General features: G+C 38.1%; 1 protein-coding gene across 1 annotated transcript in view; it reads left to right on the top strand.

Annotated features, from left to right (window-relative positions):
• Positions 1-4607: 4607 nt before the first annotated feature.
• The window catches only part of COL5A2 (collagen type V alpha 2 chain), a gene marked incomplete at its 5' end in the record, with an annotated part of 198113 nt that continues 180626 nt past the window's right edge, over positions 4608-22094 (top strand). Inside the window, one exon of the mRNA XM_069064559.1 lies at positions 4608-4713. Within this exon, the coding sequence (XP_068920660.1) occupies positions 4608-4713 (106 nt within the window). The remainder of the gene's footprint in view (positions 4714-22094) is intronic.

Raw genomic sequence — 22094 nt, 5'->3', positions numbered from 1 at the left:
TCCTCCTGACTCCAGGGCTGGTGCTCTATTCACCGTGCCACCTGGCCACCCCTATATATTTAATTTTTTTCAAATGAAAATGTCTTCTCTTCCTTCTACTTTCCTCCTCATCCTCATTAAGAAAACAATAAAAACAAATTTCATATTATAAACAGGTCAGCCAAACAAAACAATTTCCTGTACTGGCTTAAAAAAAGTCTCAGTCTCCACTCTTGAGTCTATCACCTCTTTATTAAGAAGTGGTTAGCACTTTTAATCTTGAATTCTTTAGAATTGTGTTGGGTCATTTTGTCGTCAGAGTTTATTTATAGTTATTATATTGCTATTATTGATTAGATTGTTCTGATTCTGCTTATTTTACTATGCAAATCTCACGCAAACCTCAAGTTTCTCTGAAATCACTGCCTTCATCATTTCTTAGAAGATGATAGAATTCTATCATATACATATGCCATAATTTTGTTTAAGCTTTCCTCAATGGACACCCCCTTTGGTTTCTAATTCTTTGCCACCAGAAAAGCTGATATAAATATTTTTGTACATTTTGTAATTATTCACTTTCTTTGATATCTTTTGGGTATAAACTTACTAGTGGTGTCAGTGGGTCAAAAAGTATACACAGTTTAGTAGTTTTTGTTCCAAAATGGGTAGATCAGTTCACAGTTCCACAGTACACTAATGTATCTATTTTCCCCAAAGACTCTATAATATTGGGCATTTTTTTGGTCAGCTTTGGCAATCTGATATGTATGAGGTGAGGTGGAAACTCAGAGCTGTTTGTTTTATATTTCTCTAGCTATTAGCAAGTTAATACATTTTCACACAGTTGTTAATAACTTGGATGTCTTACTCTGAAAAAATTCCTGTTCATATCCTTTGATCGTTTATCAGCTGCAGAAGAGTTTTTATTCTTATAAATTTGATTCATTCCCTTTATATGTTAGGAATGAGAACTTTTTCACAAAAACTTATAGCAAAGATTTTCCCCCCATTTACCTGCTTCTCTTCTAACTTTACCTGTAGTGGTTTTGTTTATACAAAATTTGTTAATTTTTTTTGCAATCAAAATTGTCCATTTTACCATCTGTGATTCTATCTCCTATTTGGTCATGAACACTTTCCCTCTCTGAAGACCTAACAAGTAATTTTCTTCCTTGCTCCTCTAATTTGTTTATGAGGTCACCCTTTATGTCTAACCTGTATATCCATTTGGAACTTATCTTGGCATAGGGCTTGAGATACTGATAGATACCTAGTTCCTACCAGACTTACTTTCCAGTTTTTTCAACAGCTTTTGGTGAATAGTGAGCTCTTGGCCCAATATCTGGAATCTTTGGCTTTATCGAACTCTAGGATACTATATTTTTTTGCCTGGGTATATTGCATATCAGTCTTTTCCATTGATCAGCCTCTCTGTTTCTTACCAAGTACTAAATTATTTTGATGACCATTACTTTGTAAATTACCTATTGTGGCTATAGTTTACTGCTTTATAATTTGAGATCTGATACTGCTAGGTTCCCTTTCTTCCTGTTTTTAAAAATTGTTTCCATTTAGATTCTTCACCTTTTGTTCCTCCAGATGAATTTCATTAATTTTTTCTAGTTCTATAAAGTAATGTCTAGTTAGTATGATTGCTATGGCAATGAAGAGATGACTTGGTTTTAGGTAGCATTATTATTTATATTATTTTGGTTTGGCCCACCCCTGAGCAATTAATAGTGTTCTATAGTTTTCTTCATATGGTTCTTGACTGTGTCTTGGCAGATAGATGACAGAGTATCTGTAATTATTTTAAATGGAATTTCTCTTCCTATTTCTTTCTGCTGGATTTTGTTGGTAATGTAGAGAGATATGTTGATGATTGTCAAGAGGTGGCTGAACTTGCTTCAAGTATGGGTTAAAGTTACCTCTATGGTCCCTTCTAACTCTGAGATTATTCTATGATCCTATAAATCTGTGTGCAGCATGATGTAGGGCATAGAGAGATGGCCAGAGTCCAAATTTCCCTTCTGGCACACGCTGCCTGTGTGACCCTTAGCAAGACACAGCTTCTTGGTACCCCAGGCAGCTTTTTATGATTGTAAATTGCAGAACAATTTATATTCTGCCTTGGCAGAGAAAGCTTCCTCTCTTGGATTTCCCCATACCAATGAAATTTTAGGTCTGGACCATAAAAAAAGAAAAGAATAATTGCATCTTATAAATGGTCATCTCACATTGCACATGAACTATTTTAACTCTCTTTAGTCATGGAATATCACTATTACCAGCCCTACATTTCTAAAGAATTCATAGCTAAATAGCGGGCAGGTGATGAGATTGAATTGTGGTCTCTGTACAACTATAGTGTAGGAGGAAAAGGTGCAAAAAAAGGTGCTCATTTTGAACTTGGGAAACCTGGGTTCAAATACTATTTGTTACTAACATATTCTTACACAACTCATTTAACCTTCTTGGACCTCAGTTTCATAATCCGTAAAATGAGGGGAATGGTGAGATGATCTCTAAGGTCCCTTCAGATTATATCTTATGCTTCAGTGCTTAGCATTAATAAAGCTGTGACACTTTAGCAGGGTCTGTTAAAGAGTAAATAGATTGTTTTAATCAAGCAAATATAAATCACACTTTCCTTCTTTGGTTATTCCTTCCTTTTTAAAAGGGGTAAGGTTCAAGTAGACTGGGATTAACACAAATGTTACTTCCCATTTCCTATTCATTTTTTTTCCCACTGAAATAATTACAAGTGGTCTGATCCCAGTTAGGAAGGAAAATTTAGGTATCTGTATTTGGCCATGTACTGTTTAACAACCTCATTATCAATGACCTTGATGATGGCATAAATGGCAGGCTTCCTAAATTTTCACATACTACAAATTTTGGAAGGATGGTCAATAAGTTGGAGGATAGAATCATGATCCCAAAGGATCTCATAAGGCTAGCACAATGAACTAAGTAAAAAAAAATAGATAACATTTGCTGGGAGTAACTGAAGTTTTACATAGGGTTGGAAATTCAACTTTGCTACCCAAGTCTGTGGCTAGACTCGAATTCCTATGAAAAAAATATCTGGGAGTCTGAATGGATTCTAAGCTCAATGAGAGACAAGTGTAATAAAGTTGTCCAAAAAGTTGCTTCAATCTTCCACTGCATTGAAAAGCATAAGTTCAGAATACAGAAGTATCTAGAAAATGGTGCTACAATTTACCCTGCTCCAATCACCATTGAGTACCATGTCCAGTACTAGGTGCATGCAGGTTGGGGAATTCTTTCTCCAGAAAGAGGCTTTAAGGCAAAGTTATGAAGAGCTTTAGAAGCCAGATAGAGGAGTTTATTTGTTATTTAGAGACAGTAGAAAACAACTGGAGTCTACTGATTAGTAATTAACAGAGGCAGCATTTGAACCCAGACCCTGCTCTAGCCATTGTACCATGCTTCATTGGATTTGGTGCTGGAAGGCATCTCTCATTTACAAGTGAGGAAATACGTAGTTCAGTCTCCTCATTTTATTTATGAAGAAAAAAATTGACAGGAAGTGACTTGGTTAAGGCCATACAGGCAGGAGGTAGTGCCATGGCAAAGATTTGGATCTAGCTTCTCTGACTCCTACTTTGTTTAAAGTAAGATAAACTATTCTGTTGCCCAAAAAGAAAAGAAAAAAAGTTGGTTCCTCATTTAAACTCCATCTGGATAGAGGTTGGTGGATATAAAGCACTGTTTCTGGAGTCATAAGATCTGGGCTTAAAACCCTCCTCTCTGACTGTGTGACCTTGGCAATGTTCCTGTGCCTCAGTTTTTCTCACTTTTAAAATGAAGGGGTTGGACTAGATAGGCTCCAAGATTCCTTCCAACTTGGTATCTATGATCCTATGATCAAGGGAAGTTATCTGTAGTATTTCTGAAAGCCTTTTCCCTCTTCCAGAATATAGGGAAAATAGTGGACAATTGGGGATTAAAAAAATGCACTGCATTTAGAGAGACAGAAAGGGTTAAAGTTTGACCCTGCAAAGTGAAGGTGGAGGGAGGAGGGGTATCATTGAGATCTTTAAGTATCCGAAGAGTAAACTAGAGAGGGGTGGTATATTATCTCCCTAATGACTTTCTCAGCTGAAGAGGAAAAAAAGAGGGTGTGTGTCTGGGGGGAGGGCTGAGGAGGGAGAGTAGGGCTGGGTGGGTAATAATACGATCTTCTTTTCTTCATTCAGGCATTTCTCTTCTCAAATAAGTTTTGTTCTCTTCTTCAGATACAGCAGAAAAGGGTTTTAAAACAAATGTAAAAGGGAAAGTTCAAGGCACAGGGAAGCCTGTTCTGATTTGGTTGTTTACCATCAATCAGACCGTTGCTTGGCAGAGACTGGATGATTATGAGCCTGAACAAACTAAAAAGGGGCAGGAAAAGAAGTGGAGGCAGCATTCTTCCTATTTAAAGCTGCATCACTTGAAAAAAGTGTTCTCAGACCGTGCTGGAGCTGGTGCTGAAAAGGGGGGCTCGAAGCTTTTGCCTTGGGGCTGGTGCTGAAAGGAAAAGATCCCCCAGCTGACTTCATGGTGCTAAAATAACCTTACAATTTGCACTTTTCACTGCCCAGGAGGACACACATGTCTAATATTTAGACGTGATGGCAAACTGGGTGGACGCAAGAACTCTCTTCATTCTTACTTTTTTATTAGGGCAATTTGTCTCAATAAAAGCGCAGGACGAAGGCGAGGATGGTGAGTTTGCCTTTTGCTTTTGTGTGTGTGTGTGTGTGTGAGAGTTGCCCGTATGGCGTTTATTTCATGGACGGGGTAATAAGTGGCATGTTTAGCCTCTGCAATACACTAAATGAGGCTGCGGAGGGAATGTTATTCTGCTTTGGGGGCTGACAAATTTACACCTGGGAAACTGCTCTGAAGACACCCAGGAAGGCTCTAAAGCGTGGGCTCTCCGGGGCTCCCCAGCTCCCCAGCTTCTGCTGCTGCATTGTTCAGCGAACACAGACCCAGGGCAGGACAATTCTGTGCGGAATGTTTCTGGGAAGCCCTAGGAAGAATCATGCTGCCTCACTGGGAAGAGTTGAAAGTTTGTGACAAAAGGAAAGCACTAAAATAAAGGCGATTTTAGAGCAGCCCTGCATTCTGGGCTGGGCACGAGTCTGAATTCTTTGAGCAGGGAGAAGTTGCTGCAGTAACTTTGTAGGGTGGAGTCCTTTTTCCCCCAATACTTAACTTCAGTTGCTTCATAAAAAATTCTTTGTTCAGAGAAACCTTTGCTACAACCATGAGCTTTTCAAGGTAGGGACTTCTTCATGTCCCTACCTTGTGTCTGATTCTCATTTCTTTTCTCTTTTCATTTATGATCTTACACTCATTTTTGCTTTCAGGAGAGAGGTTGTCCAGTTTGCTTGCCTGACAGCGATTGATGGAAAACAGCTTGTTCTAGCAGTGAGTGGTATTTTCCCACCCTACTGACTAGATTATCTGGACAGTGATAGTTAACTGTAGGATGTCTGATGGCAGGAAGCAAACATACTTTGTGTATGTCTTACTTGGCCTGGAGTTAAAAGTGTCAGCATTTCCTCCAGTACACATTGTTTTAGATAATCAGTCTCACATAATGGCCAAATGTCACATTGTAATTTGGCTGCATGTAAGTGAGGATGTATTTGGAGGTTTTAGTCCTATAATGACCAATGATTTTTGAAGTGAAATTTTCTGATAAGCCTGAAGCTTTATTACTTCCCCCAAACTATGCCCGATTCCAAATCCCCCCTTCCCAGGAAGGCTGCTCTCTCATATGCTATCAATTAAGCTCCCCAAATAGTTTGCTGTAGATACCCATCACAAATGACTGTAAAATCTGAGAATGCCAAATTAAACACAAGATGTTACATTCATTAGCCAATTCCTCAGGCAGCTCAATTTTTATTTACTACTCATTTTCACCTTTTTTCTCTGAACTGACATGAAAGTTAGTTTGCAGGCTGAAAGTTTGAGGAACATTTGTATCAGTAAGTTGGTCAAATGGAAAATGAAAACTTTGGAGGGAACACCCATCAGTCTGTGAGGAGCCCCATAGAGGGGGCACTTTCTGCAATCTTGGATCTGTTATTTCATATGATTGTCACAAAGTGGGACATTCTATAAATGGTAAATCAGCAGTCTCTTTGTAATGGCACAAGAAGCAGGGAAGGCTTGGGAGGGTACAGAAAAGAGTTCCATAGAAAGGGCATGGGGGTCAAAAACAATGCTAAAAAAATGCAATAGAAATTTTGCTTACCTTAAGAACAACTGAATAACTTCTTTTGACTTAATATCTCCAGGTGAAAGAGTTAAAATTTTTTCAGTTATATGCTTACTGAGCATATGGGGACACGTCTAATAAAGTAATGAAAGACATTTTGTGAAAAACAAAACAAAACAATAGAAGTTTAAACCATTATTTCTTTTGACCATAATTTGAAAACAACACTTTTAAGGTTGCTAAAAAAAAAAGGGTAGTGTAGTTGTTCTTAAACCCTGAGCAGCATTTTATTTACCCTAATTATTGACTTTTATAAATTCCAGAAATGGGATTTTCAGGGCAACCAACCCCCGACAACTCCTGTATATTTCATTTAAAGGAAAACATGTAACCAATTACAGAAGGATCATAAAAAAGAAACTCCGTCTCTGTCTAGAGAATTTGTTTCATTAAAAATTTAAAAGACCCGATTTAGTCCAGTAAAAGAAAGATGTTCAGAAATCAGAGCCTTTAGCTGTGTTTAATTGGTGGTGTAGCTGCTGACTGTGGGGCCTTGGCGCATGGCTGCATGGCTCACGCACCCTGCAATCTCTTACTTCCCCTGCTCAGACATGCCACATACACATCCTCAGGGATTGCTTAACAACACTTCTTAGGTGTCAGAGTTTAGAAACTCTCTGTAAGTTCTGTTTTAAGGGAGGAGAAAATAAATGGATTCTTCAATCAAAAAGCAGTACATAGGCCACATGAGAAGAATGAAAATGTCTTATAAATGTTTGCAATGACTAAATGATCCACTAGGACATTCAATTAATGTAGTCAAGAGTTTTTTCATAAATATGTTCATTTTGGAATGCAAAGCTCTGTTGCAACTTATAAGAACAGTTTTTCCACTCAATTTAAAAATGCATTTTTCTACTATTGACTGTGATGGTTTGTGAGAAATTTGAAACATAGACATGCTGCCTCTTTGACAGAATTTCTATGCTATGAGATTGGTAGTAAATAATTGTCTTTTGGTGGTAGCTTTAGGGGAAAACTGTAATCTTTAATCATACAGTAAAAGAAAAGATGTGCTAAAATTAGGGCCTACTTTTTTTAATAGTTTCAAATTATATCAGGATAGTTGAGATAAAGGTGTCAATCATAGGTGTTCAAATGGTTTTTTTTTCTTAAAATTTCCATGTTTTGTGTACAATAAACTTCCTCTGTATTTAAAATATAGATTTTTAAAATATTCCATAGGCCAGAAATCTGGGAAACTAAATGTTTTCTGGTATTAGAAAAAGGAAATGCTTAATAAAATATGTTTATAAGAATTAATTAATAAGATGACCTATAATCATCTAGTCAAGAAGTATTTATTAATTTCCTACTATGTGTCAGACACTGTATGAAGTAATAGGGATACCGAGAAAAACAAAAATAATCCCTGTCTTCAAGGAGTTTACAATCTTAAGGCAGTGGACAGCTTACAGCTATATATAAACAAAATATATAAAGGATAGGAAATAATAATGATAGCATTTTAAGTGAGTCAAGGTTTACTATTTTCAAATATTATCTGATTTCATTGTCACAACCACCTGAAAGGTAGGTGCTATTATCATTATCCCCATTTACAGATGAGGTAACAGAGACAGAGGTTAAGTAATTTGCACAGGGTCACACTGCTAGTGTCTAAAGTAAAATTTGAAGTCAAGTTTCCTGACTCTAAGTTCGCTGTGACCCCTTGGTAGCTGACATAGTCTCAAAGAGAAGGAGACAGCATTAAGGGTGACCAGGAAAGGCGTATTTACAGAAGGTGGGATTTTAGCCAAAACTTGAAGGAAGCCAGGGATGCCAGGAAATAGAGATGAGGAGGGAGAGAAGCCCAAGCATGAGGGACAGCCAATGAAAATGAAGAGTTGGGAACGAGGGTGTTTTGTGTGAGGAACAATATGGAGGCCAATGTCCCTGGGTTCTAGAGTACAAATAAAATGTAAGAAGATTGGAAAGGTAGGAAGGGGCCAGTTAATGAAGGGCTTTAGAAGCAGACAGAGAATATTATATTTGATGCTGGAACTAATAGGGAGTCACTGGAATTTATTGATTAGGAGGCATGATGACATGGTCAGACCTGCCCTTTAGGAAGATCATTCTGACAGCTGACCAGAGGATGGACTGGAATGTCAGGAAACTTTTGGCCATGGAAACCATATAAAAGGCTATTGCAGTAGTCCAAGCAGGAGATAATAAGGACCTACCCCAGGATGTTGGGAAGATGAAGTCTACATGACATGTAGGTGCGGAATTAGTATTTATTTGGTGTCATAAGACATAGTATTTATTTGGTGTCATAAGACGTAGTATTTATTTGGTGTCATAAGATAGTATTTTAAGTTGGATGCAATCTTACCACTTATCTAGAATTTTGATACAAATTTATTCTAACACGAATTTTACTATAACATTATCATATTTGAGGTAGTGTGGCAGAGTGGATAGAATTTTGTGGATACATTTTTTTCCTCCATAAAGCCTGTTAAACATTTACTAGTATACCACTGGCTAGAGGTTACTTTAAAGAGATGTTAAGGTGGGAACCTGACTTTGACAGAACTGAAAGTTCTGAGCTAAAAACTTGCAAAACTATGAACTAAATTTGAAGTACACATTTCAATTAAACGTTCTGAAGGTCAGCATTAGTTCCTAGGTGGACAATAAAATATTTTGTTACTACCCTAAGTTTTCTTGATTATATGTGTTAGCAATAAATCTTCATAATACTACTATAATAGCAATTCATTGATAACACTTCTGGTCATCTATCCATTGCAAGAAAACCTGCAGTGATGAGCCCTCTTAGAGAAGAGTCCAATGTAGGTCTACCATATGCTGAGTTCCATTCTGGAGCCATTAGTATTCTAGTGATATCTAACAAAATTATTCTTGCCATATGACTTTCTTATGTTCACAGAATCACAGTATTTCAGAGTTGGAGGGACCTCAGGTTTCAACAATTCCCCCTACAACATTCCCAACAATAAGTCACGAAGCCTTCACAAGACCTTCAGTGAAGGAGAACCCATGACCTACTTAGTCATTCCATTTGACTTTTGAATAATTCTGATTGGTAAACATATGTATCTTTGAAACTTCCTCATATCCACATGACTATTTATTTGATTTTTCCAGAGCCAACCAGAACTAGTCTAACCCTTGTGCCATGTGACAACTCTTTTGATGGACATTATCAGTCATATCCCTACTAAACCATCTCTCATCCAGGCTAAGGATTTCCTTTCTATACAGTTCAGTGAAATTCAATGAATATTAAGTACCTACTATGCATTAAGCCTCCATGAAAGGAAGACCTAAGTGACACAGTTTGTGTCCTTGAGCTTATAATTTAATAGGGGAATATAGCATACATCAGTTGGTATAATACAAAGTAGAATGTGATTGAATCAAAGAGATTTAATCAAAGAGCTCTGGGAACATTTCAAGTTGAATTTTGAAGGAAGATGTGGAGATGAGGAAGGAATGTGCTCCATACATGGAAGCAACCTTCCTGAATGCACAGAGGACAGAAGTGGCATGTTAAAAGTAGGGAAGTAATCTAGTTTGGCTGCAACATAGACTGAATAAATGAGTTATGTGCAATGAGAAAAGAAATGGGTTGGAGCAGGACTGTAGAGGGTTCTAACAGCATAACATTAAGTTTGTATTTTATGAGCAGTAGGGAACCATTTTTGATTAGGGAAATGACATGATTGCACTGATTACTAGAAAGATCATTTTGCCAGGTGGGTGAAAGATGAATTTAGGGAAGGAAGAGATTGGAGGCAGGGAGATGAATTAGGAGACTCTTTTAATAACCTAGAGGTGGAACAATGAGGACATAATCTTAGGTGGTGGTATTAGTAGAGAGGAAAAGAGAAATAGAAGAAATTCTGTGGAGGTGAAATAGACAGTCTTGGATAACTGATTTAATGTGGGCTATGGCAGCAGGAAAAGTCAAGAGATCATTGTAAAGTTTTGACCTTGAATAACTGGAAGGATGATGATATCATCAACAGAAAAGAGATTTGGAGAAGTATATTTAAGGGGGGGGTAAATGAAATTTTTAGTTTTGGACATGTTGAGTTTAAAGTATGGGTAGTATCTTACACAAGAAAGGTAGATATATTTATAAAGGACTTTGAGTTGTCTTGATGAATGGATGGAATTGTTTCTGCAAAAGTGGCTATGCCTCATTCAGCATCATCAGACTTTTTTCTCCCCAGATACATGATACATTTAGAAAAGCTTATATGGAGTGGAAAGAAATTTTTTTTCCTCTTTGGTTTTATTTTACTGGACTTCTTCACATACACATCATTAAAATTTAAGTCCTTAAGACTTTTGGTGTATAATCAGATAAAAGAATCAATAGCCTTAAAGATGAACTGTTATTACTTAGTGAAATGTATTTTAATAGCTCAGTTTTAAATTGACAAGAAACATTATTTATGGAAGAAATACAGTTAGGTCCAAATTAACATGAATAATGAATCCCTTGAAGTGGTTGCATATATTCAAATTCTTGCTATTGGAATAGGTAATAATTATGCAAAATATGGTAGCTGGTTCCATCCATTGGAAGAATGTAGTATTAATTCAAATAATGCAATCCACTGCAGGAGATTCATTATTCACACTAAACTGGACATAGTATTCATAAAGACATAAACATTATAGCCTTTGATGCAATTTTTTAATTATTACAATTTTAATTGAATCCATAGTTCTTCTAGTCTTCCAGCACTAGTCTTATCTTCACAGTTGACTCTTCTCCGTTTTGTCTTCTTGATCTCCTACATAGATTACTGAGTCTTGTCATTTATTCCTTTGAAAATTCTCTTGGGTTTCCCCTTTACTTTCTATTTCCACTGCCTAAATCCTAATCCAGACCCTTCTTCTTTCATGACTGGAGTACTGAAACAGTATCCTGAACTGTACACTGAAACAGTAAAAACAGTACTATTTCCCTTTCTCTTGTGTCCCTCATCATCATTTAGACACCGAGATTAGAGTTCCTCAATACTTAAATGATTTAAGCATCTGAAATTTTGTTGCTATATCTGTTTCCTTTACCAATTCAGATCTCAACCCCTCCATGATTTAGTAGAATATCTGCAAGAGTTTTTGTGGTCAGAAATTCCATTATTGATGATAAACTTCTCCAAACTTAGACATGTTAGTTCTCAGATGACATACAAAAGTCTTTTGCAGAAAGCTAGAGACATCTCTGTTTACCATTCATTCATTCTGTTATTCAACAAACATTTCTATTGTAGATGAGGCACTACACTGAGATATGCAGGGGAATGCAAAGGTATAGTAGATATAGCCCCTCCTTTACAAAGAACCTGAGGGATTTATAATCTAGAATATCCACGATAGTTTATTAGACATTTAGATCTCTGATATGTATGTTTGTTCACATATTTGCTTTATGGTGAGTACATAGTATTTATTTGGTGACAGAAGTTAGTATTTTAAGTTGGATGTAATCTTACCACTTATGTAGAATTTTGACACAAATTTATTCTAACATGAATTTTACCATAACATTATCATATTTGAGGTAGTGTGGCAGAGCGGATAGAAAACTGTATTGTATTATATAACCATTGGCAAGTCACTTAACTGCTAGGAGCTGTAGGCAACTCTGAGACTCTGAGTAGATGGATTGTGATCTCCATTGGTAAGGGAGCTCTTTCCCACAACAATGTAAACACAGATCTTTTCTCAAATGACGGATTTTGACAGTCTACTTTGAATAGAAAATTTACATATTGTGAGGATTTTAATTGAATTATCATTTTATTACAACTTTGGGAATTTCAAAGAAAGCAAAGTTTGATCTCTCTACTATGCTGCTATATTAACAAGTCCATTTAAAATAATTCAAAGCTAACATTCAAGGATAGTAAAAATGCTGTCCTCTCTATGAATCATTCTGCTTTTAAAGCTCCTGCTTTTTTTAAAAAGATATACTCATGGGACCAAATAATGTGATGGGGTTGCCAAAAAAGTTAATGTGTTCTTGGACTGCATGAAGAGGGGCATTGCATCCATAAGTAGGGAGGTCATTGTCCCACTGTATTTTGTCCTCCCCCGGCTTCATCTGGAGTCCTGTGTTCAGTTCTGGGTGCCATGGTTAAAAAAAAGACATTAATGAACTAGAGAATGTTGAGAAGGCCACCAAGATGATGAATAACTTTAATCAATGATGCATGAAGATCACCTGCAGTAACTGGGCATATTTAGCCTGAAGAAACATGATACAGAGGATATATGATAGTACTTGAAGAGCTGCCACATGGAGGAAGAATTAGGCTCTTTGTGTTTGCCCCCCAGAGGGCAGGGCCAGCAGTAGAAGTTGCAAAGAAGCAAATTTAGGCTTGGTGTTAAGATAACCTTCCTAACTATTAGGGTTGTCCAAAAGTGAGATGATCTGCTTTTATAGGTGGTGAGTTCTTTCTCCTGGGAGATCTTCATGCAAAAGCTGGATGATCAGTTGCCATATATGTTATAAAAGAGATTCCTTTGGTGTATGAATTAAATCAAATGGCTGCTAAGATTCCTTCCAAATAACAGATTCTATGATATCTGTGATATGATTTAGATATAGCTTATATTGGTCATATATTACCCTACCCTTCCATCCTCTCCATCTGCTCCTCTCTTTCATCTTTACTCAACCCTGTCCTGTCTCTGTCTTTGACTGCCTGTCTTTGTTTCATAGACATACACGCACACACACACACACACACACAACTTGGTTGGTTCTTGTTCTAGAAATTGAAATACCATTGGTCATCAGTGGATTCACTTCACTTTCTGAGGGGCACCTCATGCTTGCCTACTGTGAGCTGCAGAGTTTATTTTGCACTTGGAAATTATGACAGTCATAAAAGCCTCACTCGGCACTGAAAATTGGAAGCTTATTTTCCACTCTGTGTGTTACTCTGGGTCATATTTGGAATGTAGGGAATTGCTTCATTGCAAAGGGATTTACAGGCAGTTCTCAGCTCTATTTGGATACAGTAGTGGGGGTGATCATCTTTTCCCAGACTTCTCAGCATGTTTCTTCATATTCCAAAGAGCTGTTAGTTTACTTCACTCCCAGGAGACTTTTGTGAGCTTGACTTTAGAAAGCAGAACCCAGTATCTTATTCCCAAGCTCTATTCATATTTGGGGTTTCCTTGCTTTCATGGGCATTTGATTTCTCTTGTATTTTTTCTAAGTTTTAAAACTGCATTGGTTTTAACTTGGAAGAAACGATGCATTTGAAATTTGAACAGGCAATGAACGCATAGCCACCAAATTCCTTAGCTACAGCCTAGGCTCTTAGGGGCTTTTGTTCCGTGATCTTTCTTGTGTGGGGTTGGGGAAATATCACCACACTTGTAATCAGAACTTGACTTGAGACCAGTGATCACCATTTGTGACTGTAGTTACTTCAGTATCTCTTCCTAACATGCAGATAATGATCTATCGAAATGTCTACACCTAGGGTTTCTGTGACAATCAAAGAAGTTGATATATATATGAATCACTTTTTTGTTTTAACATAAATCATGCACAGTAGTGGCTCTAAATCAAATAACTGATCATTTGAATTAATTTCATGTAAGTTTTTAAGTATTTCTAAGTTTTAGGGACTTTTCAGACTTTTTCTGAGGCAGCTGGTGGTTCCATGTCTAGAGCACTGGACCTGAAGTCAGGAGGATTTGAGTTCAAATCCAACCTCAGACACTTATTATCTATATGACCCTGGATAAGTCACTTCAGTTCTGTTTGCCTCAGTTTGCTCAACTGTAAAATGGGGATATAATAGCACCACCCCAATAGGGCTGTTCTGAGGATAAGATGGTTAAATAATTTGCTCAGGGTTATACAGCTAGCAGCTGTCTGAGGCAAGATTCAAAGCTAGGTCTCCCCAACTTCAAATCAATCTCAATATACCTACTAAGTCATGCTCCATCACTAAGATCTTTTCCATTTCTAAGAGTCTATGATTCTATGAATCAAGGATGAGGGAGAGACCTTTTTTTTGAGTCATGGAGAATTTTGAGGGCACTGGTCTGAAAAACTAAATCTAATTTTTCCATGCTCACAGATTTGCCACTGATTCAACTTTCCAGAACACCACCCCCACATTCCAATTTCCATCCAGGATCAAGGAAGTTCTGTAGGCAAAGGCTCAGGAGAGTGAACAGCGCCAGCCCTAAGTTAAAAGATGAAATAGATGTGTTTGGTTTGAACAGTTCTCCACCTGTCCTTATGACACTCTCCTTTCCACTCTCATGCCTTTCTCTGGGTGTTTAGTGCCCACACCTGTGGAGTCTCAGGGAAGCTTGTGTTCCCAGATGAGAATATACTGAAGTGGGTCCCATTTTCTTGTGCTCTTACCCATTCCTTTCTAAGTACTAGAGATCTTAAAGGCTATGGAGCATAGTGGGAAGAGTCCTGGATTTTGAACCAGAGTAACTTATTTCAAAACCTAGCTCTTTTTATTTACTAACAGTGTGGCATTGGGCAAGTCATTTCCCTTCAAGTGTGCTGGACTGGAAGTCCAGAAGACCTCAGTTAAAATCTTGTTGCAGATACTTACTAGCAGTTTGACCCTGGGTAAATCTGTAAAATGGCAATAATTATAGCTCCCATCTCACAGGGTTTGACTAAATACTAAAACTTAAGATTATTGTATAAAAGTAGCTAGATTATGATTCTTATTGTTCTCTGAGCCTCAGGTTTTCTTAACAGTAAAATGAGGATGATTTGATTATCTCTAAAGCCAATCCATCTCTAAATCTATGGTAAATTCATCCATATTATTTTACCTCTACAAGTGAAATATCTGCATGTTTATTGGAACCTTCTGTCCATAATATTTTGCCCCCATGGGAGTGAGATTAATAAGGGCCCATTGCCAGGGTTAGTGGAAGAGGCCTTTCTTTCAATATGCCTCAAATCTTTTTTTTGTCTTTTTGAAAGGTAGAAGGCAGGGCAGTTGGGGTTAAGTGACTTGCCCAAGGTCACACAGCTAATAAGTGTTAAGTGTCTGAGGCTGGATTTGAAATCAGGTCCTCCTGACTCCAGGGCTGGTGCTCTATTCGCTGTGCCACTTAGCTGCCCCACATGCCTCAAAATCTTACCACACATGCAACTCTCCACTTGTCTACACCTCAGGTTGATTTTGAGATAGAGACTGAAGAGAACTCATTCTCTTCAGCAATAGTAGAAATCCCCAGAACTCAGCCCTAACTAAAGAAAAACAGTAGCAGAAAACTTGAAAGAGGTAAGATGACATGTGCCAAACTGGACCTTTTTCTTGTTATTGTCTGACCACAGACACCGATTTGTCCTATCTGAAATCTCAAATGAATTAAACCACTCCTGTAAGTGGAATAGATCTGTCCATGATATTTTCTATACTGAATTGAAAGCTAGAATACAGATGAGGTTTTGACAAGATTCTTAACAATACATTGCATGCTTCATAATCCCAGTTTGAGAAAGGGCCTCATTTTTTGATTAAAAAAAAGACAAAAAACATGAAATGTTTTCCTCTTCCTTAGGATTGCTGCTTTTTCTGCAGCAGATTGCAAAGGAATTAGGGCAGTAGGCCTCTGTGGATGCCTGATGGTCTCAAGGCCATGAAAGTCCCCCCTTATTGCCTGTGGTCAAACTTACCTACCATGGCCAGTTTCCTTTCCTGTCATACTTCCCAAGGTGGGAATTTCAGAGTAGATGCTGACCTCTTCTGCTGTACTTGAACTCTTATCATCCTCTCCCTTTGAAATCAATGAACAGGAAGTTTCAGTTGGTAACTACACTTGAACTGAACTTCGTATTTATGTATGTGGAAGATAGATGTGCATGGAGAGAAAGTTGGGTTTCTTGACAGGAGCCAGTCTGCTCAGGAAGCTATGGTAGGATGGGCCTCTGTGTCGTAATCATACACAAATGAAGGATGACGACATATAAATACATAATTCGTAGTGAAACTTATTCAGAGTGTTTCAGTTTATTCTGGGAACTTCTCAACAGCATCCTTATTCTCCTCTTATAGACCTTATGAACATTTTTATTAAACTCCTCAAAAGGAAAGCCTTTTTGTAAAGATGAAAAATATAGTATTGTTAAAAGGAAATTCCACTTCTTTGATCTACTGACCCTGAATAGGAGGAAAAAGAACACATTATCTTGAACCAAGCCCTAGCTAAAAAATCACGAGACTTGGATCAGTATTCTGGTTCTGGGAGTAGCTGGCTGAGAAGTCATAGGTGAGTCCTTTTACCAAAATAGGCTTCACTTGTTTTCCTATGTAAAATGAAAGAGTAGAATTAAGTGGTCTCGAAGTTCTCTTCTGCCTTTCACATTCTATGACTCTATGATTTGTCGAAGTGATCACCACTCTCCTACAATGTTAACCAAGTCAGGGTATTGGTGTTGGCCTGTATGGGGAATTCCATAAAGCCCCTCTGACTGCCAAAACACTTCCTCTTCCTGATTTACTCATGTTTAAGTTTTTGCAACTAGTTTCATTAAAGTCAAAACCCCAGATGGAGTCTTTGACCTAGGTGAAAATGCAAATCGAGAATGATTGAAGGCAAAGGCAGGACACATGGATGTTGACTTAATTATTGTTGTTAAGTCTTTTCAGTTATGTCTGACTCTTCATGACCCCATTTGGAGTTTTCTTGGCAAAGATACTAGAGTTTGTCATTTCCCTCTTCAGATGAGGAAATTGAGGCAAAGAGGGTTAAGTGACTTGCCCAGAGACTTGCCCACTATGCTAGTAAGTGTCTGAGGTCAGATTTAAACTTAGTAAAATGAGTCTTCCTGACTCCAGGCCTGGCACTGTATCCACTGTGCCACCTAGCTGTCCCATTAGTTATAATTTAGTACCCTCCATTTCTATTTGAGTTTGACATCACTGACATAGTGAATTCCGCTCATTTGACAGATGAAACTTGAACTCAAGAAGGGTTGAGTGACTTATCCACAGTCACAAAGTAATAGGAGGCAGAGATGTGATTTGAACCCAGGGCCTCTGATACCAAACCACTGTTCTTTTTTTCTGCACCATGCTAAGGTCCCTTTCAACTCTACATCAATGATCCTATGATACCTTAGTGCAATGAATTTAACAAGTCCTTTCTGACAGAAGCTTTTGACAAGGAGAGAGCTGTACAGTACTGCTGTTACTGTATACAATGTTCCCCTGGTTCTGTTCACTTCATTTTATATAATCCATGTAAGTCTTTCCAGTTTTTTCTTATATTCTTTATGAGGAATACCATGTATGTGATAGCCTGAGAAATCACTGACAAAGTAGGAAGCTATGTTTATTTCATTTGTTGGGATTCCCCCCCCCTCCATTACTAACTCTATACTAGAGGCTTTTGCTTCTATTGCTTGGGGGTAAACAAGCACCTAAGATTCTAAATAGGTTTGCTAATATGAAATGCCAGAAAAAATGCCAAAGAATTACCAGATGGAATCTTCTCCTCTCAATAGAAATCAAAGAAGACCAAAGTAATTTTTCAGAAACTGAAATCTCATATTGGGAGCAGGAACAAAGAATCTATTTATGCAACTATCTAGAAATATATCTCTTTCTGAATGCCAAAGCAGGTGTCCAACAGGCAAATATAAGAACAGTTTCTTCAAGACTAAGGAATGAACAAAACAGATGGAAAAACAAAACATGATTTTTCTAATATGACTGTACTGATCTTTTTCCATAAGCAAAAATGCAGGCTTCCTGGCGGAGGGCTCCAGCCAGTATTTCCATGCCTTTTAGGCCTTTCCCTCTCCCATCAGGAAGCTTGTCCCAGAATCAAAGCTAAGGTCTAAGGGTCTGTTTGTGATACAATATCTCTTTTACTCTGGGTTAGAAGGTGACACTGAGGCAGATATTTAGATCTCGTGAACAATAATCACAGCCACCAGAGCCAAGTTTGTAAGCAGGGAGCCCCCTGCTCATTCAGGTCACTTTCATGTCTAGGATGTTTTGAAAAACTCCATTTGTATTCATGTAGACACTCAGAGAAATAGATAGTTAGAAAGGAAAGGATGTTCCTGACTTAGGTTGTCATTTTCAGTCATGGAAGAATTTTTGAAGTAGTTTCTCAGGTACAGTTCAACTCCATTTATGAAATTACTAAAATCCACTGAGAAATGCCATGCACCTGCTTAGTCCTAACCTATGAATACATTGTTTATCTGGAATTTTTGCAGGATATGTTCCACATAAATGAATTTTTACAGATAACTGAACTTCATATTTTAAAGCACCAATCCTTACGGAGGAAGCAACATAGCTAAATGGGCTGAAGGGAGCCAGGAACACCTGAGTTTGACTCCTGCCTAACTAACTAACTAACTCTCTCTCTCTCTCTCTCTCTCTCTCTCTCTCTCTCTCTCTCTCTCTTTCATAGCTAACTATGTGACCATGGATGGACTAGTCAATTTACCTTTTTGAGATTCAGTTTCCCCACTTGTAATAAGAGGATAATAATAATTCTGCCATCCACCTTCTAGGAGTGTTGCAACCCTAAAAACCCTCGGTAAATAGAAATTGCTATTATTATTTCATGTGGTCCTACACTAATGCCATGAGGTACTCAACTCAGATATCATCAGCCCCCTTTGATAGATGAAAAGCTGAGAATTGAAGAGGTTCATTGACTTTTCCAAGGTTGTACAACTAAACTCACTCTTCATTACATATCATGCTGCCAAATGGGAAGGATTTGGATGGTTCGTATTTAAAAGTGTTTTACAAACTGTCATCTACTTTACAAATGTGAGATGTTAATTATTCATTATCCTCCACATCTTCTGAGTATAAATTGTTAAGCAAAACTGTAATAGTATCCACCATAGATCTGAGTTCTAATTCAGATTCTGCTTCTCCCTGGCTATGTGCCCTTGGAAGAACTAAGTTCTCTGGGCCCCACTAAAATCCCTGTGTGATTCAATGTTTAATGAATATTCATTTCATCTAGTATATGAGTTTTATGTCAGATTTATGGCACTGGAGAATAGCATTTTTATATGTTATGTTTCCCCACATACTATTACCAAAGCCCTTATTTCACTGCTTCATTATGTTGTAGAAGTGATCTTGGGGTCTCAAAAGCTAAACCATTGCAGCACAAACTCTGGAATGTCCTACAAAGCAAGAAAGTATTTAATTATGAAGCCAGAGTGGGTCTTTATGTCTGCCATCTGGGGTCCAGCTTTACTAGCTTGGGGGAGGCTTACCCTTTCCTGTCTGGTTATTCTTTACTCTCTGGGTTTTCATTACACTGTTCTCCTCTACTTCAGCTTTTTCCTCTCTGACCACATCTCAGTCTCTGTTGCTGTAATGCTGCCTGTAATGCTGTAATCCACGTTATGCTCCTCTGATTGTGGAGGTTTCCTTAAGTCCTAGGCCTTCTCCCCTCCCCTCCCCTCCCCTCCCCTCCCCTCCCCTCCCCTCTCCTCTCCTCCCCTATCCTCTCTCATCTCTTTTCTCTCTCTCTCTGTCTCTGTCTCTGTCTCTCTCTCCCCTCTCTCTGTCTCTTGATCCCCTTCTCCCCCTCCCTCCCTCCCTCTCCTCATCAGTGCCCATGGGTTTAAATGACATCAACATTCATATGACCCCCAGATCTTTATATCCATGTCCTCTCTCTTGCAAGTTTCAGCTCATTTCACCTATTGGGCATTTACAATTGGATATCCTGTGGACATCTTAAACTCAACATCCTAAACCCTCCCCTCTTCCAAATTTCATTGTTTCCATCAAAGGCACTACCATTCTTGCAGTGTCTTTTTATCTTAATCTTGGTGTTATCCTGAACGCCTCACTCTCCCTCACTCCATCTTATTAGTCACCAAATCTTACTCTTTCTACCTTCACAACATCTTCCAGATATGACCTCTTCTCAGTGCTTACCCAAGCTACACCTTAGTTTAGGCTCTCATTACCTCTGAACCTGGATTATTGCAATACACTATCCCCCCCCCCACCCTTTCTTTCTTTTTGCTTTTTGGAGAGGGGAAGGCAGGGTAATTGGGGTTAAGTGACTTGCTCAAGGTCACATGGCTAGTAAGTGTTAAGTATCTGAGGCTGGATTTGAACTCATGTCCTCCTCACACCAGGGCCAGTGCTCTATTCATTGCACCACGTAGCCTCCCCTCATTAGACTCTTACTTAGCCTTCCTGACCCAAATCTCTCCCCATACCAGTCTATTCTACACACTGCTGCCAAAGCAGTTTTCCTTAATTGTACATCTAACCATATTTCCCTACTCGATCTACTCCAGTAGTTTCTATTGCCTCTAGAATAAAAATGTAAACATCCTCCACTGCTTATCTTTTAAAGCCCTTCACACCCTGGGCCTATTCTATCCTTTCAGCCTCATTGGACATTCCTATTCTTTCCTGCACTCTGTGATACAGATAGCAAGCTTTCTGTTTCTCACTGTCTCCAATCTCTTTACTTTAGCACTGGCTCTCCTCCAATGCCTGGAAAGCAGTCTCTCCTTGCCTCCTTCTAAAAGAATCCATCTCATCCTTTAAGAAGCAGCTCAATCACCATCTTCTTCATGAAGCCTTTCCTGTTCCCCTTGCCCAAGTGCTAGTGCCCTTCTCCAACATTCCTTTGTATTTAAACACACATATCAGTTTTATGGTTATGTATATAAAATAGGTATGTTTATTAATTTCACATTGATGCTTTTTATATTTCATTTGTACCCATTATTAAAATGTGTGAGTAGGGAATGTTTCAGTCTTTGTACTTGTATACCTGGAACATGGCACAGTACTTGACAAATAGTAGTGTTTAATAAATACTACTTGTTCATTGATTGATTGATTGACCACCAGATTGGTAGTGGCTCATCACCAGAAAACTGACCACAGAAAGTGACAAAGTCTATTTCCTAAGATCTAGAAGCGTTGCTCTATACTTTGGTGTAACCCAATTGATAAAGGGTCCTTGGTGTAATAACTTAGTAGCTGACATTGATGTAGCACTTTCGAGCTCATGAATCACTTGGTGCATACTATTTCATTTGAGTCTTACAAGAGCCCTCTGAGGCAGGTACAGCAAGTCTTATCCAGCACCCCTACTTTATAAATTTGATTCAATTCAGTAAACATTTATTAAGAGTCCACAATGGGTAGTATACTGTGGCCGTATATGCAAAATAGCAACATGCTCTTTCCTTGAGACTCTTGTTCAACTGGGATGATGAAAACCACTCAGGGATTTTTCAGTGACCCATCTATACTCTTGTACCTCATAAACATTGGCAGTTGGATTTGAACACTGCACTCTGCTGACTCTGAGTCCAGTATTCTTTCCATCTTACTATATTGCCTCATTACATAATAGCACTTTGGGAATTTGTATATAATTGATATGTGCAATATATTTTATGTCCTTTCATAGATATTAGAGTATGATTTTATGATCTTAATAGGTGATTTGTTGTAATATGTGTTAATAACATAGACTTATAGTCATTGTATATTTGCTTTTATATCACATTAATAAGTATTTCAATGGAATATAACCTCGAATCATAACATCATACCTTTGGAAAACATTATCTACTTTATAATCTTTTCTCTCCAGGCAGGCATTGAGTCAAAAAGTAAAGACTTTCCCTCCTTGTACTTGTGAATTTGTGTTCTACTTAGTAATTTTTTCTTCTAGGCAGGGATTTAGACAAAACATAGGAACTTTTTGTCCTTCCTTCCTCCCTCCCTCCCTCCCTTCCTTATTTCCTTCCTTCCTTCCTTCCTTCCTTCCTTCCTTCCTTCCTTCCTTC

This window comes from Petaurus breviceps, unplaced genomic scaffold (genome assembly GCF_028583685.1).
Source record: "Petaurus breviceps papuanus isolate PSGF00001 unplaced genomic scaffold, PetGlider_PUasm1.0 90638, whole genome shotgun sequence".
Lineage (NCBI taxonomy): Eukaryota > Metazoa > Chordata > Mammalia > Diprotodontia > Petauridae > Petaurus > Petaurus breviceps.
Note: the sequence above shows the minus strand (reverse complement) of the source record. Positions and strands in the feature narration are given on the sequence as shown.